The 20,585-nt window shown below is 35.1% G+C and overlaps 3 protein-coding genes across 3 annotated transcripts; 1 reads left to right on the top strand and 2 right to left on the bottom strand.

Moving 5' to 3' along the window:
* Window positions 1–22: 22 nt before the first annotated feature.
* LOC113497929 lies at window positions 23–2,572 on the bottom strand. The gene is made up of 4 exons (XM_026877744.1): window positions 2,324–2,572; window positions 1,648–1,872; window positions 1,230–1,370; window positions 23–454 (listed from the first exon to the last, which is right to left on the bottom strand). The coding sequence occupies exons 1-4, from the start codon at window positions 2,412–2,414 to the stop codon at window positions 222–224; spliced, it is 690 nt and encodes a 229-aa protein (XP_026733545.1). The 5' UTR covers window positions 2,415–2,572; the 3' UTR covers window positions 23–221.
* A 201-nt stretch (window positions 2,573–2,773) lies between these two features.
* On the bottom strand, window positions 2,774–6,047 carry LOC113497927 (ubiquinone biosynthesis O-methyltransferase, mitochondrial). The gene is made up of 6 exons (XM_026877741.1): window positions 5,910–6,047; window positions 5,621–5,803; window positions 5,109–5,217; window positions 4,622–4,756; window positions 3,658–3,928; window positions 2,774–3,157 (listed from the first exon to the last, which is right to left on the bottom strand). The coding sequence occupies exons 1-6, from the start codon at window positions 5,951–5,953 to the stop codon at window positions 3,042–3,044; spliced, it is 858 nt and encodes a 285-aa protein (XP_026733542.1). The 5' UTR covers window positions 5,954–6,047; the 3' UTR covers window positions 2,774–3,041.
* Window positions 6,048–7,359: 1,312 nt separating this feature from the next.
* On the top strand, window positions 7,360–13,338 carry LOC113497926. The gene is made up of 10 exons (XM_026877740.1): window positions 7,360–7,686; window positions 7,789–7,952; window positions 8,276–8,472; window positions 8,798–8,998; window positions 9,814–9,985; window positions 10,384–10,561; window positions 10,983–11,640; window positions 11,707–11,822; window positions 12,119–12,281; window positions 12,451–13,338. The coding sequence occupies exons 1-10, from the start codon at window positions 7,453–7,455 to the stop codon at window positions 12,525–12,527; spliced, it is 2,160 nt and encodes a 719-aa protein (XP_026733541.1). The 5' UTR covers window positions 7,360–7,452; the 3' UTR covers window positions 12,528–13,338.
* Window positions 13,339–20,585: the final 7,247 nt, after the last annotated feature.

The following is a 20,585-nucleotide window of genomic DNA, read 5'->3' as shown; positions in this document are numbered from 1 at the left end:
AGGAGAAAAGGAAGAAAACAAATTGAAAACGCACTTTTTAATTGTTAAGTCAACCCATGACTGCAGAACCATTTGAAAGACATCATTAAGCCAAGTCTTTACAACACAACATTCTCTCGTAATAATTTAAAGTAAGTACGATATTCGTAGCTTTGCTCGCATTTCTCTTTTGACTTAACAGGTTGATTGACAAAAGATTTTGTCGAATATCCATCCACGAACTAAGAATATGTTTTCTCCACTTTCATTAATAAACTGTCGAGTTTATTACCTAACATGTTCAAATCATTTTGTATTCTTATCAGAATATCGGCGAAATTCTCGCGACTCTTCTTACCGCTGAGTTTATTATCCCACTTTCTGAAGTCAGTTATAAATGTGGTTGCAGGTTTTTGGTGTTGAGACACGTGGAGTTTGTTCATAGCCAGGGTTTCATTAGATAACGTAGATTGGGCTGAAAAATTGAAATTATTGTTGGTAACTTGCTCTCGCACATTAAGAGCTCCGTATCTATAATAACAGCAAAAATCATATTTTTTTGTACAGTTTAAATATTTTTATAGTTGATACAATTTCAACGGACGGGTCGACAGGGTAGTGCTAGAAAAAAAAAAACTAAAAAAGTTATTTGCCAAGATTGTTAACAAACTTCTCAATCTACTTTATGAGTTCTTGCAGCAAGTACTATGTATCATAAACAGACGTTTGTGCAAAGTGTGTTGAATGTTAAGGCCCTTTCCAATATGATAATTAGCGGATAGTTTGTTGGAAAGCGCATAAATATTTAATGTCTTGCTGGCTCACTAAGAATCATTTTACTTTCATTTGACATACAAGGACGAAATCAGGTAAGACTTTCAACGTTGCAACAATATTTTACTTCTGCGATGTTCACAACACAATATATTTTCGAATAGGTAAGTCTGTATCTACTTATACAGTATGTATTAATAGATAAGTTACTAGTCTAGATTAGATACGAAATCAATTTGATGGAGCCTAGTATCTGATGACAATTTTAAGGTCTATGCACACTTATTCAGCTCCATTCGCGTTCGCTAAACGCTTTTGGTCGTACTTATTCAGCGTAGGGCGTCGTAGGAATGAGAATAGCCGTCATAACGTCATTATATCTCCGCTGAAACGCTTCTGTCGGCAGAATGGGCGTGTAAACGTCTCCATACAGAATTGTTAACCCTAAACCCTCGGTAAATTGTTAAGAAACTTACAAAAGCAGTTTCCATAGATGTCGCCCTCAGCTTCTAGATTGCCGTCGCATATCGTGTTAGTAGAAGAACCTGTGTTACAACTCGGTATCCGGTCTTCCCCATTGCCGATAGTTAATAGTTTATTGTGTATAAACGTTGATGCTGTTAAAAGAAAAATAAATATAATTTTAGAATGTTATGCTTTTCCAATATTTTTTGGTTTCATTAAATCTAGATAGGTGAATACCTTACCAAGCAAATATTAAGTTTATATTAATTTTGGAATATAAATTTTGGTCTAAGTACCTTTAAAATTTTGAGACATGGCGACAATTTGTAAATAGTGTAAAACTCTGCACTCGTCATCTATATACTTACTAGTCTTACTACAGAGAGCAGTAGAAGGATATAAAGGTATAAACTGAAACGAAGATCTTACATGGTTTCCGCTTCCCGGGCAACCATACTTCAAGTATGAATGGATGATGTGGATCATTGCCGTGCCGCAGCTCAGCCAATGGTACCACAGTGTCAGAATTTGATTTAAGAACGATTATTTCTTCACAATAGTCTGGCAAGTCGAGTATGTGCCATACTTTTTGCCTTAGAACTGACATGGACGCGGATGGCTTTACAGCTATGTATCGGAGTCTATCTTCAAATACTAAAAAAATAATTTGCGAAGATTATTATAACTTGCTGTAGATAATAGTTATCTAGTCTGCTTTAGTAAACGATAAATTGCAACAAGCATGTTAGTGATCGGAATAGACTCACTACATTGCTAATTGTCTTGGCAATCAAATTAGAGGTACCTAAATATTACCATTTAGGAAACTTTTCAACGTGTTTCATACAAGGCTATGCTGTTATAATCGCGGTAATTAAGGTAAATTACTATTCAGTCGGTCGGTATAGGAAATTAACTCCGTAAGTAATGCACTTTCTACCACTACCTCTGAAAGAAAAACTGTTGGTGTGGAAGCGAGACCACGATATAAACGAAGTAGAGCGGCATCTCACTTTTATAGTTGCAGAAGGTTTGAAATATAGAGGTAAGTTCTAAGATATCCTAATACTATACAAGTTTAATACCTACAAGTAACTGTACTTACCGCTCAAGTCATACCGACGTATGACAAGGAACGTTATGACTTCCTTCCTAAATAATTTTATCGGCGCTTTCAAGAGTTTAGTCAGTGACATGATGGTACATATCACTATAACTCTGCTTAAAAACTAATAAATTAATTTCTTTCATCACGTTATAGCATTTTTACGTTTGCAATTTTGTATTCTTCGGTTTCTTCAAACTGTCAAAAATTTGACCACTTACTACACTATAGATAAATAGAGACAGCATAGATCCAGGAATTAATTATTTCATTGAGGTCAGTTAAAAAAGTAACGAAATAAAAAGTTTTATAACATTTGAAAAAAAACTATATTTTCTTGGTTTTCATAAAATTTATAAGTAGTTAAGTAAGTACATATTATTATAAATACCTATTCGCATTAAAAATAAATGTATTGCACTAGTTTTTTAATTACATCTACCCCTTCTCTGTTTAACACTCCATTTGCTACATATTTCTTTTCGCATGAGTTTTATGTAAGTATATTGCTTTAAAAAAATAAAACTATTTATGACATTCGAGCTTTATTCTTCAAAATGTGAACCGAAATACTGTTCATACAGGTATAAATTAACAACCAACAAAATAGTTCTTATTTAGTCCTTTGTCTTTTTTATCAACATTTTCAGCAAGTTTTTGATTCATTTTGACCCTATTCAAAATGTAGATACTTGTTACGTTTTATTGGTGAACCAAATTAACTTAATTTTACAGCTTGGATAGCGTACTGGAGATGTTGGTACGTAGAGAAGTCCCATTTGCGAGATACAGGATTGTAAAGAATACCGTAAGTTAATTCCACGTGGCAATCATCTGAAAAAGAAGTAAATAGTTTTAAAACATGTTGAAAATAATAAAAAATTGGTCACGTGGGAGTTAGGGTCGCCTATAAAGGGTCCCATGCAATAACATAAGTTACTAAAAAATACAAAAATATTATGACAATACAATAAACGATTATACACTAGCCAGATAACCAAGCAGTTGAGGGGCACCACGCCAAGCCCACTTTGTGCGACGTGTAGCGGGTTCGATACCCGGGTAGAACAAGTATTAGTGTGATAGATGAATGGTTCTCCTGAGTCTTGTGCATGTGACTTGAATGACGAATAATAGAAATAATTTGGACAGGGAGATGTAATTCACAAAAATAGAGTAAACATTGGTTAAGTGACAGAGTTTTATAGAATTTAAAGATTAAACAAAGATACACGGTTCAAATAATTAATAACCTGCTGGTTTAGAAATAATATAGTGTGTTCTAAATGTAAAAAAAAATCAATGAAATTAATAAAATGAGTCTTCATACTTACTTCTCTCTAATATAAAAGTGAGTTCGTTAGGCGTAATGAATTTCTCATACTGATGTGCTCCTTTAGGTATAAAATTAAATACATTTTCGCTAAGAAATATTACAAAGAATTGTGACATCTTAGTTCTGTTAGGCGTTGTAATAAATATCCGTCCACCTGGTTTTAAAGCGTGTATGCATGACTTAACAAATAGCTCTTGGTTGTTAACGTGTTCTATCACTTCAGAGGCGACGACGGCGTCATAGTGGTTGGCTACCGACTTCGCGTGGTCCTGAAATAAATAAGACATGAAATTAGAATTTTTGCACAACTGCCAAAAATTTAGTTTTTTCTGGGCTTATCTAAGTTTGTACGTCATTTTTATTGTTCACCAACACTTTTGAATACCTACAACAACTTTTCTGAATAATGTGTGTGTTTTTTTTATCATTAGGACTGACATGGACCACTTATATTTTATTTGCATAAATATAGCTGCTATAAAAAGCCATTCTCTAAATTATTATTTGCATTGTACTTGAGTGTGTGAGAACAAGACCTTAGCAAAAATTTGTTTTTTTTTTAACAAGCAGATTGTACTAGAAATATATTTTAAGAGTTGTAAACTGAATGAGGGATTGGCAAGTTATAGATTTAAATGAAAATGAACAACAAAATACAAGTAATAGTAACAGAAAAATGTCATATCATTTGACTCATTGATTGATGTATAATAATAATCAGCCTTCAAATATCAAAATGATGCACACATACCACTTTTTATATGTACAATCAGTACAATGAATGGAACATGTTTGGTAATTATGACCTGGAACGTTTATTAAATACAAATTCCAATGAAAAAACTCAATTCCTTAAAATACTATGTCTTTCTATTCGTCAATGATAACTTATGATGGAAATCCATTCGAAACTGAACCATTATCTGCAGAATTATTCAAAGATTAAGTTTAAACATATTTACCTCTATGGTGCAATTTATATAATCAGGTTTGTTATTCGCTATTTTAGGGTCTACATTTCTGTGCTCCTGAGCTAGGGCTATTAAATCCTTGCTTGCATCAATACCTGTGACACTAGCACCAAGTCTTGCTAAACTCTGAAATAAATAATGATATATAAGTTTCACACATAAGCCAACTAAAGTTTTATTTAAAAAAATTCTGGCATCTATGAGGCGCTACCACATTTTCTGAGACAAATTATTGTGGAAGCATGACAGCTACTTTACAGATTTACAGCAGTCATTTTAAGAGGTGAAGCTTGTCTTATTAGACAATCCAGTTATTATCGGTTACTAATTGAAGAAGCCGTAATGTTGACAAATTATTTCCCAAATGTATATATTAAGATAAATAATAAATAGTTTGTTTGACTCTCATAAGTCAGGAATTTGTTTATAATTTTAAGACAGAAACTAGTTGACTTAACATCCATATAAAATATGTTACCTCAGAGAGTATTCCACCTCCACAGCCAACATCTAAAATCTTTTTATCTTTTAGTGGGTACAAATCTCTTTGTGAAGTATTGACTAGACCATCTCTTACAAATGGAACTCTGGAAATATAGACAATAGTTTTATAAATAAATACTCTTTTTGTGGTGCATGTATCTGATTGAGAGTTTATACTACCCGTAAAAAAATTTAGACAAAAAGTTTAAAGCACAGGGTGCTTGCTCTTCAGATTAATGAGTTACGTTTTTAAGTTTGCTTTTGAATAATATTTTTTTAATAATAAAGCTTTATTCACCCAAGGTAGACTCAATCTCACTAAGTTTCTCAGCCAACCTCTGGTGTAAAAAGGCAATGCCTATGGAAGTGCGGTGAAGAGTCAAGAGTTTTAATGGTAGGTTTTTTTTTATACTTCTATTAAGTTGCAATCCAACAAATTTGATTTTAACCAATCACAGTATAATATCATAAGTGTACAAATGAACTGAAGTTATTTTTTTTACCTACCTTAATAAATTAAATGTATGTAACAAGGCCATTGGTCCGTCAGGAGTCCACCAATCCTTCATTTGTTTAGAAAATAGTTCCACATCTGAAGTATCGATAGTAGAATGTGTAAGACGCTTCGTGTCTGCTACTGGTGCAGATGACTGTGTCGAACACCAAACTAGCTTTTTTATTCCACTATTTCTGTAATAATTACAAATTTCAATGAAGTGCAAAAATAATTCTGGAAAGACACACAATTTTCTTTACTTTAACTAAGAAAGAATGAAATAACATGTAATATACATACCTAGTCCCATTTAAAACACTTCTGCTCAATTTGTAAGACCACATTTTCGTGTTTGTGTGAAATTGATAAATAAATAAACACCGGTAATGAATGTCTTCTTTGGTTTGACGTTTAGCTTCACATAACCTCGAATTTATGTCAAAATAAAATTGCCTATTAGAAAATTTTACAAAAAAGTTAGGTAAATATTTAATTTTGCATATAGAAAAAAACTGTGCTTCTAGAATTGTTCAAGAATCTGCACAGACCTAGTATATTTTCTGTGAGCGAGACATTCACTCGAGGCTAAATTAAAAACTAGACTAGATAGTCGTACAGGTGTGTTCGTTAGTACGAACAACGATAATTGTCTGAAGAAATATTGTAAATTACGTATTTATATAATGTCGGTATTGGTATGTATTTATAATTATTTTACGTCATTTGATTCGCATGACGCTGTTCCTAAAGGTTGGTAAAAAAAATAAAAATAGGTACCTGTCTGTCTAGCAAGGTCAATACTCCGCAAGGGTTTATGACCAACTTGATATCATTAAAACATTTCTTTTTTTAACAATTTATTAGTTGATTCCTTGAACAATTTAATCGCAGGGTAAAACGGTCTTTGCGTTTGCTATTTTCTGACTGAACATGTTAGGGGTTAAGTTATAGGTTACTAGGTACACTAATAACAGTCACTTACCTATTTAAATATTCAATAACCAGGGGATTAAAGATTTTTAATATCACTGGCTCAAGCTTAGAAAGAATATGGTGTTCGGCAAATTAATCTGATCAGTCCGTTAGATTTCAATAAATATTGAATATTTTATTTTTTACTCAATCAAAAGAATTTAGGAAGAGTAATAAGATATTGAAACATGGAAGTGGTGCTTATAACGTCATTTGTCGGCAGAAGACAACACTGATAAGTGACGTCACTTATGATTTAAACTTATTGTAGGTATCCTCATAATTTTAATTTAGCACGATAAAAAATACGTAGGTACCTAAGGTACCTGTTATTATGTGTTAATCTATCTAACGTACTCCTTAGATTTCTTCAATCAAATACCCATTTTGCATTTGCAATCTACCTTGAGACAGTGACAACCTTAGAACGGACATTGCGTAGTACCCATTAAGATAGATTGTGGGTGTTAAATTGGCACACAATTTATGTAAGTACCTACGCCTTTCCGCTATGGATACTAGACTTGCCTTTTTGCAATAAATACCAGGGCAGGCGCTCGGTTTTCCTTGCAAGAAGGCTAAGCTGAACAAAACAGACGTATCTACTTACATAATAAGATTATTAATTTTATTAAAAGGTGGTTCAGCCACAGACTGACTCTATTGTTTCTTTAACCGACATTGACCTCTAATAATAGTAATAATATAATGGAGGTTAGTGTTTGCCGCCCTAAGAGGCCATTAATTATCACTGCAATTGTACTGTCATATTATGTACGCAAAAAAAATAAACAATATGACAATGTCACAAATCAGATAGGGTTGTTTATACAAAATAATTATTAAGAATTAAGTATATTAATTATTTACGATGAGTAAAGGTGAAAAAGTACCGAAAATCCCAATTGTAGACTTGTCCAGGTTTTGTAGAAGTTCTTTTACAGTGACTTTTGTAGTTGAAGTTGTTGGTATCGAAGTTTGGCATGATTGTAATGAGGGTTGGCTGGAGCTGGGACCTGTTCTCACTGGATTCAAAATAAACTATCAGCTTTATCCCGGACAAAGTTTCGATATAGATATTCTGATATGGCCACATACAGCCAAGGTATCTAATCTTTTTATTTGCGTGTGGCTGATGTTGGCATTCTAGTGTGTCTGTAAACCGCCCTTAATTCTTTTTTTATACTAAATATTGTTGTTTACACAGGTGTATTTTGGAACCAACTATGGTTGGGTTCGAACTTGGCAATTTTTGGAAAGAAGATGGTTAGCTTTCTCGATACGACATTGGTTTCCTGTACGAGTGACTGACTTACGACACTACGTTGCCACTGTGACTCCACATGCAGGATTACTGACCCTTAGTGCCCAGTAAATACATACTTATATTAAATATACGTATCGATGCAGTAACCAGGTTGATAGTCCTCACAACCTTTAAAAGTTTAGTTTTGATTATCAGTCAACCGAAGTACCTACTAGCAAACATATCCTGAGCTTCAAGTTATCAGTTCAGCGTATCATGGTCCCCGCTGAACATAGACTTCCCCCCATGTCACAAATAACACCTGGCCCTACGCCTACCGCTTCCAGTCCGAGCCTGCTGCTACCTTTTTTAGGACATTGCTATCCATCACCACGAACATATTTCCTTGCGTTTACTAACTGTATTTTCCTTGTTCTCTACGACCTAGTGCGAAAACCGACAGATCCACTGATGTATTTCTTCCTTCTCTGACGTTTGGGCAACGTCGGCAATTCGCTCCTGTTTTGGAACCGGACGACAAGACTTCGCACGAGTTTATCACAGAATTGATTTGGAGATGCGTCGTCTATCACATACCAATGATGTATGCAGATCTACTGTTTGACACGCCATATCCAGTTGCAGGTATAGACTAAGACACGCTAAGACCAACAGCTGGTTGAATTGTACTCTGAGATTTTAGCATATAACATGCAAAACAGGTTTTATTCATGTTTATTCACATTACGCAGTCCCATGGCGTGGCGTTGAAATTGCAAATAATTCTAGATTTATTCACCTAACGCTAGCAGAGTAAAGTCTGTCTTACCTTAATTAAATTTTACGGTTGAAAAATGTCATTTCCATTTGAAAGTACCGGGACAAAACACCGCAGATCTCAGTTAAGTAGTAAGGCGTGAAAGTAGCCTTTCTCGTGTATTTAAACTTGTATTTTTGTCCCTTTCTATAGAAATTAGACACCAAGATGCAGCACTATACCACGTACGGGATGCAGTTTTGCATCGCGCAGAAAGAGACGAAGCACACGCGCATGAAATTGAAGAGAAACATAAAACTAAAAGCGAATCAAAATTAAGAGATAAGAAAAAACTTCAGGAAGCCCAGAAACTTAAATACGAAATTAAGTTATCCGGGGATACACTGCTAGCTGGTAAATATGAAATCAATACGACATTTTTGCAAAAAACGTAGTCTTAGTTATACTTCCTTATTTCATAGTCACCGAAATGCATCATCCGTGAAGAAATTACTTGTTTTATGTTCATCTTTATAATATAAGTTAATACTAGATATTGTTGCCTATTATAAAATAACTAATATTGTATCAAAATAGCGCGAGAGTAATCTGGTTTCTTTTTGCTCATGACACTAGAGTAATACAATTTTTTCGTTTACATTGAAATAAATAACGCATCAAATTGTACCTATACTCAATATTTTTGTTGAGCCCCATAAATCCTAATATAATTGGAAATCTCGAACCAATTTATTTATTTTGAGTGGTCGAACTTGAGGTCCATAAGTACTTCTAATAATATTTACCCTTACAAGATCCTCAGAAAGAGGTAAGTGTACCTATGTACATACATATACGATTCGAAAAATCCGAGGTTTGATGTGATGGAAACCCTACTCCAAAACATTTGACATAAGTTTGTTAAGATCGAACTACGCAATCGATTATAAGTACCTCATGAAGGATATTAATTAATAGAAAACCGACAATCGTAAAGATCGGAAGAATACAAACAGTTAGTTCGATTTATCAGTAAAAACGACTCCCGTACACCGGATAGGAATCCTCGTGTCACGGGAGGTTTCACAAACATTCAAGTCACATGCAAATCACACCCAGACTCATTACATACAAGCATTCGTGAATCACGAGAAAAACCGTTTGTAACGAGTGAGGCAATTCCGTATTCAAGAAATAATATATTATTATAAAAAAAAATATTTTTTAAGGTATTGGACGAATAACTCCATTTGAACTCTATGGAGATAGGCCTGCAGATCAAGGAGAAGTTATAGCTCTGATAAGTAGCACCAATGTGCCAGCTCAAGATGATCTGCCAGTTTTTTTTGTCAACGTTGGACTTCTCTCAGATTTTCCAGTAGAAAATTTCAAGAAAAACGGGTGAAACATATTTTATTGTTTATCTAACATTAATAATATCAACCTATTAATGACCCACAGCTGGGAACTGGCCTTTTCCCATATAGGGAAGGTTTAAGCAATATCATCACGCTTGCTTACTGCGGGCATAACGGCGATCACAGATTTGGAATTCAAGTTTCCATTTTTTGGAAAAAGCCACATCATTCTGTATTTTGCCTGTCTTCGGATGGAACCTCCAACTTGGGAAAACAAAACCACGCATCGACAACTTTAGATAGATAATCATATTACGAGAGCAAAAAAAAATGCCATTGTATTTTGATTAAGTGTGTGAATAGTAATAAAAACAGTGACAAATAATCTGATGTAACTGATTTAAAACGACATTGATATATTTAATATGAATCTTTTTGCAGAATAACTCATCTTTACACGAGGTGGACATTGAGTGATGAAGAACATAGCTCTGAACATATACCTATATCACCGCCCAAAACAGAAATGAACTTTCACGATCATCATTCAATACCAATGCCGGTTATTATAGCGTCGGATGTCATGGCTTTATTTACTGATGATCCGTTTGAGATTGAGGTACACAACTACATACTAGGCAAACAAACACTTCACTCATGGTTTCTTCTTTACGTCCGTTTAACGCATACCTATCCAACCGATAATTTTAGCTGTGTCGTGGATGAAGTCGTACATATAACAGTATACGCCATCAATGAAAAAACTTATCCGATAAAATGTGAACTGGGTAGTATTTTAGTAATAAAAAAAAACTTAAAAACGACCTACAGTAGGGAATGTAATCTTAGTGTCACAGGAGGCTTCACGAACATTCAGCATGCACAATACACCATGTACGATGTGCTTTGTTGTTTGTTAACTTACCTTCTTGGCACGTAAGCAACTTTGAGGTAACAAGTTAATGCCGAAAAAAATATTTCCTTCCATCAAAATATTGATCAGATAATAACAACTTGAATTTAATTTATATGCATTCTAGGTACGTGGAATTAGAACACCACCCCCATTATATAATAAACCAAACTTTTTCGGTTATGAAAACAGAGATCGTGATTTTGGTATGTCTGTGCCACCTCCTTTACCTAATCAGGATACAGACGTTCTTATTGCAATAGCGAAGATTGACGCTAAAGCATTATCAAAAATAAATGGGTCCGCTTGTGGAGAATATCCATTATATCCCCCGAAACAATCATACGTAAAATTAGAACGTGAAGGGATTTGTACCAATGACATAAATGCAGTAAGAGCTCAGGTTTTTCCGGAATTGTTTATACAACCGGGCAATATCTTACAAGCACAGATGACTTTAGAAGTGTCGCTAGGACTGGTTGGTTGTAAGCCCCAAAATGTCCATCAGCGATATTCTAGATTATTTTGTCTCATAAGCAATCAAGAAGCAATAATGACCATTTTACGACTGATTACACAAATAAACGAATCCGTTATGCTAACGGGTAACACAGAGTGTTTGTTGACTGGATTCGGATTAGATACAGGCGATACTGTCATGTTGTATGTGGAAGGACCAAAAGACGGACGAATTTTAAAAGTCTGGGAACTGACTGAAGATTTTTATCCAGGCGTAAAGCCTATTTTTTGTACTGCAGCCAAATATCCTTGTCGTTTGTATCCTGGTGAGTAAACTAATTTAATAATCTTTTATCGGAAAGAATTTTATTGATTTCGATTTTTTATTTCAGAGTTACTATTGGCTGCTATGCCCTTTAATATTTTAAAGATGTTTGTGCCGCTTGCTGTGATATTATCTTTGGCACCAATATACGCCCGCCCAGCTCTACCGTTACCTACTCGTTCTGTAAGTAATTTTAGAAAGTGTTGTTTATGATGCTGTCGTGAAATAAAACAATCCTGGTCCAATGACACGAAATTGGGGGAATTTGAGCTATGGGTTTCACGAATAAAATTCCAAAGATGATAGTTTGGAGTAAGTTATATATTTTGGAGGTGCTTGAGTTTAGGGGAGCGAGCTAAAAAGTCGCTTAACACCTTGACAAGACTGATAGCAAGAACTCACGTTGCAAGTTTTCATATTTTCGTGGGGATAATCTATTGAGGTAATTGTGACAAGTCATCGTAATCTTTTTGTTTCAGGCTGTACTGAAACTTGCACGTTTGATTGCGGGCAAGTTTCGGGACGTTCCGTATCATCAGGACATGCCAACAGGGATGGAATTGAAAAGTTTTCGGCTTGAACTGTGTGTCGCACCTCGACCCCCTCCTGTGCCCATCCCCGAGATACCGTCATCGAAACAACGTAAATACTAATATTAATTTTAGATTAATTTAGTTTAGAGCCTTTTATCAGTTTTGCACTATGTCGATATAATTATATTTGTATTTTAATTACTTTTAATATTATTAATAATTATTTTTAACTATTTTACTGTATCTTTTAATCAGTTATTATTACGGTTTTTTCCCAGTACAAAGTAATGATCAGCCAAAAGCAGGGTCAAGTGCGACAAGAATTAATTGGGAAACTAAAGACGTACAAAAATAGATTTTTCTTTCGTTACTACTATTTTTTGTTACAAATATATATGTACATTTACTGTTTACTACTTATTCTTCTGTTTTCTTTGGCATTAGGATGACGTGAACGGAGAATGATAATTGGAAAGTTACGTTATCCAGTAGCCACTTATTTTAATGGTTTTTTGCTACGAAAATCAGAGCAGTGATAACCAGACCAGTCCATTAATGTCTATTTAACCACTTTTGCGTATTACAAGTAACTATCATTACCTAAAAACGCTGAAAAAATTAATCGTAAGATACCTTCCTGGCCCCGCTATGTACAATTGCCGTATTGTCCTATACATTTCATTCATCGGTAATTATTAATAGTGGAATACGGGCCCTGTACCAACCAGGGTCCCTAGACCTAATAACACAACAGTAACTCATGGGTTTTAATTGTGCTCAAGTCACTGATCCTATGCGAGGATTGAACCCACGATACGTCACTGTGGGCTGAACGTACCTACTTTCACCACGCAGTCCGTGCAGTCAAATTGTTTTAACTATTGTTCCTAGCCTTACATTAATTAAAAACATATTAAGTTACGTCACTCAACAATATGAACTCCACAATTGTTTAAGTTTGGTTGTGTAAGTAAAGTTTGTAGTTACGCGACTTCTCGGCTTCTAAACCAGGTAAGGAGCTTAGTACGATGGTTTGGTTTAAATGTGAACAAGTCCACGTAAATTCAGTTGACGTAATATTTCATAGCACTCTTGTACATCTTCTGTTGGTCGTTTTTTATATTTTGTTTATACTAAAGCCTAAACTTGTAATGCCACACGCGACATTTCTGAAAGATTATGTTAATAAAAACATTTATGATCATAAAACGGAATGAATTATAATAATACTAGTCTATTAACGTCCCGGTAAAGCTGGACATAGCACACTTTTCAGGTATGAAAGAAGTTTGCGCATTGGAGCAGAAAAAAGAGGATTTACTAAGATTACTTTACATTAGAGCCCAAAAATGTTTTACAAGTAAACTTCGAGCAATTGTGATCATAAAAAATAGAATTAAGGATTGCCCCTGCAATAAATTTGTGTGTCATAAAAATGAAAACGAGATGGCAATAAAATCTGTCATCTTAAGTAATACCGTCGTGTTTTAGGCTTATCTGTTAACGACGACAGCAATCTTCGCCGCCCGTGAAATTGGTAAGATGGTAAAGGAAGATTTATTGCGCCTTCTGTCACCCAAATAACCTCTTCTTGTAACTTAATTAAACGACATTCTGTCTTATATTGTCATAGGTTGTGTTTCAAATGTGATTTTCAGGGTTTTTCTTAAAATGATTGTGTTACTAGATTATACTTTTATATATTTGTTTCTGAGGTGCAAAGTCAGTGTTGACTGCAACTGGGGTATAGTATGTCAGACTTTCAGCGACTAGCGACGTCCCGGACCTTTTGAAAATCTTGAGCTAGGGTCACGAGATCTGCTCGACTCTCGATGGTACCTGCTTGAACTTGATGTTCTTTTTTAACCTCCGTAAATAACGACGTGTATCGAGTTTTACGTGTTTTTCTGAATATGTGGGTCTGTCTGTATTGTAGCTCAGAGATTTTGATTCAGATTTTGTTTTGATATCTCAAGAAGAGGTATCTTAGTTAAAGTGGTTGCCTTGTCATGTATTTAATGATTTACTTGCTTACTTTCTTAAACTTGTACAGTTTGTAGCCCAAATTTTACCAGGTAGCTACAGAGTACCTAATAACTAATTAATAAAATAGCCTAAAGCATTTTCAAAATTAGCCAAACGATCTAAATGTCAGAAACTTTTCAAAGAACTTAGTTGACAGCAATACGGCATCACTTATTCACAGTAACACACTAAGCACTTGAAGCGATAATCGTTACTTAAAACAGAGTAACACATTAAAACTTCAACGCCGCCGGTAACTTAATATAACATTTTGCACACCAAAGCGAAATGAAGTTAATAATTACACGTAATTTACTTTTACAACTTTGTAAAAGTTTTGTAACAAACAGGTAAACTGGAGGTGTAAGTTACCCATGTCTTGAGTTCATATCTTTGGCGTTATCACTCTTTTGTTTTACGCCCAGCCTATTGTTTTGTAAACGAAATTTACTTGCACGTTTATTTACAAGTTTGGGACGTTGCTTGTGAGCTTTGGGAAGGTACAAGTAGTATGAAAGCAATGTTTTTTGTTAAAGAATTTTCATTACAAATATACATCTAAAATTAGAACAAGTCTAAACATATGAACCAGAATCGATGTTTTCGAAATATGAGGTGTCAAAGGTGGTGCCAATTGATTCGTATATTAAATATCGATGTATGTAAACGGAACCTAAACTAAAGTGCAACTGCGCTAGTCACATCTGCCGAATGGAAAGATCAGTTCTAGGTGAAGGCAACCACACAATAAGCACAAGAACCTCGCGGCAGCCCCAGAAGAAAATGGCGGGAGGAGTTCAACTCTTTTGCACGAAACTGACCTCTGTTTGCTATAAATAGTCCAGCAAAATATCTTATGGCTGGGACACTAATGGCTGATAGTTATAGTACGTTTGCAAAGCTTGATCGGTATTGCATTTAAACGGGTTTTAATAGTGTTGTTAACGTTTAGTTATTCTTTGTTCGAAGCAGGTATTATGTCTAAATAATCGTTTAATTATGGCCAGTCGTTTAAAACGTGTGCTCAACGCGGCAAGGTCACTCGTGTCAGATATAATTGCTTCTGCAAAGCAATTATATAATAAACTAGCTGTTGCCCGCGACTTCGTCCCCGTGGGTAGAAGATATGTATAAGTTATGATTTATACCTGCCCTGTTTTTTTCCACATTTTACATTATATCTTTGCTCCTATTAGTCCCAGCGTGTTGGTTTATAAAGCATCCTCGATGAATGTTCTATTCAACACAAAAATAATTTTTCAATTTGGACCAAACAAACAAACAAACGAACTCTTCAGTTTTATATATTATTATAGATACTACGCATTCGACTGTCTACACCTTAATTATCTACCCTCGATTAGTTAAAGATTAAATCGAACACTTTTCAATTTCAATCTATAAATCTTTCGTTGAACGGTGACTTTAAGGGCTCGGGAATCTTAGACTGATAGCTAAACATCCCCTACTAAGATTAATTTGAGTTTTTCGAAGTAGATTTATGTGGGAGGTTGGATCGCGAGCACGGGCGTGCGCGTCGACCGATCCATTCGGCCGATCATTTGTCAGTGTCTCGGCTTTATCTGAACCGAAAACTGAATGAATTTTGGCAAGCGCTCTCAGTTCTGCCCTGATTGGATCAAAGCAGACATATGTATGCGGTATTTGAGATTATTTGAAACGCATTTACACTACGTGTGTTTCATTTTCATGCTATATTTTTTTAGACGTCCTCACCTCATTTTTAACCAAATAGGAGTAACTTTATGTAAATTCAGTGCGAAAGAAATAAGATACAACTCAAACTTGGATAGCACCAGTAAATCTAAAGATTTAACCACACCACTTTCTATTTTAAAACATGAAAGCCAAAGTCAATCGTAAATAACTCGTAAAGGTACAGGGGCAATCATTATCTTTTAAAACAATGCGAAAGATAGTCGTCTTACAAGACATGGGGTGCCGCAACCCGGCGGATACCCTTTTCAACCCTTTACGTGACAAGCCTGGGTGTTATTTGATTTTTATTATAATTAATTTTTATTACATTTGTGAATACCAGGAGATATGTGTGATGACATGAATGTATGATGTGAGTTCCTGTTCGTGCTGCTGCAGGGACTGTTGAGTGGTTTATTGCTTTGTTGATTTTCATGTGGGGAAGGTTTAAACATTGATTACTAAGTCACAGCAGTTAAGTTAGAGACAGTAAGAGTCTGACACAACTCATTTCCTCCCCCAAGGGTGTCCATGAGGACTCCCTCGTCTTATCAAAAAAAATGTAAGTCAGATTACAAGAAGTATTTTCCATCCTCCAAATTTATTTGGGTTTCCCCTCGATTAAGGGCAGTGGCGTTGTCCGAGAGGGTTACCGTAAGAAAGACCGATAAGAAAGGAATAGGGGTGGGTTTAAGTCAGTAGAAGTCTGGGACTCTCTTCCACTCAACCCAAAGCGGAAGGAGTCATTTTAAAATTTTGCATCTAAGAGAAAAGGTTTCCGCACGATCCGTTATCCATTCATCAGCCTTTGGGTCCGTCCGTTTTCAGGCTCAATCTCAAGAAACGTGATAGTTTAAAACCTTCAATTTTTACAGATGACCAGTTTCTGTTGCCGCTATAACAATAAATACTGAAATAGAGATCGGTGTTGCAATCATAAATTAGTTGATGGGTAACAAATCAATTTGGTTTTCGTTCAACCGATTTGCGTATTTGTACGGAACTTTTAGTGTTGGGACAAGGAGTCGCACTTGACTGTTTGTTTGTAATAAGATGGTCTTAGAACATAATACATATAAATGTTAATATTAAATTATCTAGCTTATTTGCATGAATTGTAAAACATAATTGCAAGTAGCTGCTCAAATTCTTTGTTTTGTTTGATTATTCACTATACTTGTAATCAAGTCTCCCTCGTTATTTGTTGTTGTTGTTTATTTTCATTACCTCCCGATAAACTTTATTGATGCAGAATTTGTTTATAAGCTATAAAGACCTCAAGATCAGGTTATAAATAAATGTATGATTACACCTCGTAAAACGTCAATCGAAAGTCTTCAAAGTGCGAGTCGGACTCGCAACACTAGAGGTTCTGTACAAAGGCTAAATGTAAATAATGCTGGGTACCTCTAAACTTATTTGTCACCCACCCACCAATTTAGGAATGTATACATCACCTGTGAAACCGTATAGCTATTCACAGTAGGGATGATGACAAATTTTTTTGTAGTGTCCGTCTTGTAGTTTTTTGTATAATAATGGATACGTATTTTTTAATTTATCCGGCAAACATAAATTGACCAAATTACAGTGAATGAAACTTACGCGTGACGTCACGATTGAGTATAAATTTTACAATATCGTTACGTCACAAGCCCCCTCTCCTAACCTTTAAAGCAGTTAATCTTTGTCAATTCTAGTTTTTCTGAAAAAGAAAAAAATACGTGTCTCATACTTTTTAATTATCTAACTGAGGGACTAATGAGATTTTTTCTTTTTATACCCAGTCATCATCCCTGTTCATGCGATGCAGCCTGGAGACTTTTTTTACCCTTAAAGTACTTTACTATCTTACGTTATTTGTTTTACGAAGTTGTTGTTGTTATCCTTATGTAAATGTAATTTGATAATAAATAATACGCAGATGTGATGAGAAATGTGGATTGTGGGCACAGGGATCCTACAACCACCTCTTTAACTAAGACACGGGTAGTGTAGAGTCGACTTTACGCCACTCTACACCTCTCTTTCACAACTGCAATAATATTTGTTCCACCTGTTAAAGAAGGCAGCTAGGCTCTCTGATCACATGAATACCTCTCCCAACAAATCGTTACGCAGCGGCTTTATTGACTCGGTACGGGGATCAGTGTTGACGCCAGTCCATGTCAGTTTCCACGTCTCAGCCTTAACGCGGCACGAAGGTAGGATACACCTACATGTATGTATATGCTACTTTAAACCTCGACAAAGAAGTTTCGTGATTCAAAAGTGCCGAGGCGTCGGTATAGAATAAGTGGATAGAAAATGAAACACATTTGCTCCCGCAACATGGAACAATAGGGTCAAATTGTGGAAAATAAAAACTGAAAATCAGCATTTTTCTGAAGCGTGCAAGCAGGCAAGCTGCCAGAATCAGTGTTTGAACGGGACTGCAGAGTCACGGTGTCTCATATCCACGGACTACGAACATACAAATCCGATGCAATAAGTCATTTTCACAACTTTTTACGTCGGGATGTCAGGAGGCAATTTGTGAGACTTGTTTTGTGTGCGTCGTGATGCTCACTGGCGGCTACGGCACGCGATTTATGAAACTGCACGCTAAAAACTACTAACCTGCATACTGCTTGACTCTTACTCCACTGTGTTAGAGGCTATTTTACCTCGATTCCAAAATCCTAGTTTCATTCCACAGGCAATATACGGAGAGCTGAATAACGGTCGGGTTGTCTGCGATTTATGCTTCGCAAAATCTGTTATTGGGATCGGGCATAATAGACACTATTTATTATTTTAAGTAGGTGTTTAAGTCAATGAGGGTTTTGTTTATCCTGTCTGGTCAAATATGTTTTCAGGTAATGTAATGGCTTACATTCACAGATAAACACTAAGGTAATTTAAACTTCCATTATGAATTTTGGCCAACCGGTTTAGAATATCTCATTGTTGCGGTCACACCATTGGCCTTTAAAATTACCTTATTATCGTTCGTCAGTTATTATAATTTCTCCTAAAACCTCTTATATTCTACCAAGAATGTATTAACACATTAGCTGTTATGAACCTAACGCAATTTACCACCATTTTTTAACGGATTCAATTCCACTGTTCCAAATTATATTCTCGTCATTTCAAGAGCAAAGGATCCCTTGCTTACTCGCAAATACGAGTACACTAAAGTCTTATCCCAACATGCATAGGATAGTGAAACGCAAAAAGAATAATAAATTAGGGTAGCCGAGGCGCGGTTAACGTGCCATGACGGGAACATTTTAGATGCATTCAAACGATCCGGTGCGATGTCGGGAGGAAGTCTTTAAGAAATGTTTATCCACGCAAATATAATACTGGTATCATTTTAGTTTTAAATACTGTTTTAACTTATCTTTCTTATTTTGAAAGTTTTTAATGTGTGTAGTTCCTATTGGTTTTCTGAAATTCATGCTCAGAGTTTTGAAGCAGAAGAAGTTTTATAGTGCCTTTTATTGGTAATATCGTTAAAATATTTATGATTATTTTCAAGTAGTGCTATCCAAAATTTTAAAATAAACTAAGAGACTAGGGATTCTTCATCTCTTGTGCAGTAGTTTTAAAATACGTATAAATTGCTATTTTAAACAAGGTTCAAAATGAATACTTAGCCGTTTATCTTAAACTTTATGATAAGAGTAAGCGGCGAGACGAGTATCATAAAATAAAAATAAAGTGTTTTTACTTTTTGGAACCAAAGAGTTTTTAATTCCTTATCTCGGCTTACCTAAGTACTTTTTTATATTTTATAAAGTGTCTAAAATCAAGGTTTTTGACCTGTGCACTGTGGTTTTATAAAGGGATGAAAAAATAATTACTTAAAAGAGACAGATTAACTCCTACATGAAAAACCAAAATAAAGACTGTGGTAAACTACTATCAACAAAACAATATTGAATATAAAAAAAAATGTTGACAGCCATGAAAACTTTGCAAATATGAAAATATTTAACTATTTGTTTCTTTTTTAATTTGAATATATTAGATACTGTCATTTTTACAAATCGATGAAGGCTTTTTTATAGAAAGATTCGACGCTTGTTTTGATATCTACAGCCTCAACTTAATAACCACGCAATCGACCTTCATGCTTACAATTATAAACATAATGTTGTTGCATTTACATAATGTCACATAATTGCAAACTAGCTCACAATTATGTTTTATTATGCAAGCCTTTAACCAAATGGGGTTCTGCCAAGTAGGTTTAGTGCAAGCGCGCTAAGCTCCTCTTCGGATTCGATTCCCATCTTAGGCCAAATTTTAATTTCGTGGTTTTGAGGCTTACCCGGGAAAATGAGGGGAAGTCAAGGACAAAAAGAGCGTATCCCATCGTACCGCAACGAGGTTGTTCAGCTTACTTATGACCTATATAGATTATAGATATTTGCTTCTATATAGACAGTGAAATACAAAGAAATTTTATTCTAGTCAATCTGGTAACATTAGAATCTTGGCACACATAAATCGAGCTACCAAACGTTGGCGGTATTTAGGGCCTCCCATAAATTGTTCGCACATAGCAGACATTCGCAATACATAGCTTTAACCTAGAGTGACGAATTTCTTGTTTGCAATTCTCATGTGTTATCAAATGCTTCGTTTTGGCTGTAGCTACCTATTTCGAATTGAATGT

Source organism: Trichoplusia ni, chromosome 10 (genome assembly GCF_003590095.1).
Source record: "Trichoplusia ni isolate ovarian cell line Hi5 chromosome 10, tn1, whole genome shotgun sequence".
In the NCBI taxonomy this organism is placed as follows: domain Eukaryota; kingdom Metazoa; phylum Arthropoda; class Insecta; order Lepidoptera; family Noctuidae; genus Trichoplusia; species Trichoplusia ni.
The sequence above is the reverse complement of the archived record's forward strand: the minus strand, read 5'-3'. Positions and strand labels throughout refer to the sequence as shown.

Excerpts from the sequence above, each read along its gene's own strand:
- LOC113497929 (XM_026877744.1), bottom strand. The coding sequence starts at position 2,414 with ATGTCACTGACTAAACTCTTGAAAGCGCCGATAAAATTATTTAGGAAG. Across the intron at positions 1,873-2,323 it reads ACGTCGGTATGACTTGAGCG|TATTTGAAGATAGACTCCGA; the intron begins GTAAGTACAGTT and ends TTATTTTTTTAG. Across the intron at positions 455-1,229 it reads CATCTATGGAAACTGCTTTT|CCCAATCTACGTTATCTAAT; the intron begins GTAAGTTTCTTA and ends TCAATTTTTCAG.
- LOC113497927 (XM_026877741.1), bottom strand. The coding sequence starts at position 5,953 with ATGTGGTCTTACAAATTGAGCAGAAGTGTTTTAAATGGGACTAG. Across the intron at positions 4,757-5,108 it reads GAGGTGGAATACTCTCTGAG|AGTTTAGCAAGACTTGGTGC; the intron begins GTAACATATTTT and ends TATTTATTTCAG. Across the intron at positions 3,158-3,657 it reads CACTTTTATATTAGAGAGAA|ATGATTGCCACGTGGAATTA; the intron begins GTAAGTATGAAG and ends CTTCTTTTTCAG.
- LOC113497926 (XM_026877740.1), top strand. The coding sequence starts at position 7,453 with ATGAGTAAAGGTGAAAAAGTACCGAAAATCCCAATTGTAGACTTGTCC. Across the intron at positions 7,687-7,788 it reads TATGGCCACATACAGCCAAG|GTGTATTTTGGAACCAACTA; the intron begins GTATCTAATCTT and ends TTGTTTACACAG. Across the intron at positions 11,823-12,118 it reads TACCGTTACCTACTCGTTCT|GCTGTACTGAAACTTGCACG; the intron begins GTAAGTAATTTT and ends TTTTTGTTTCAG.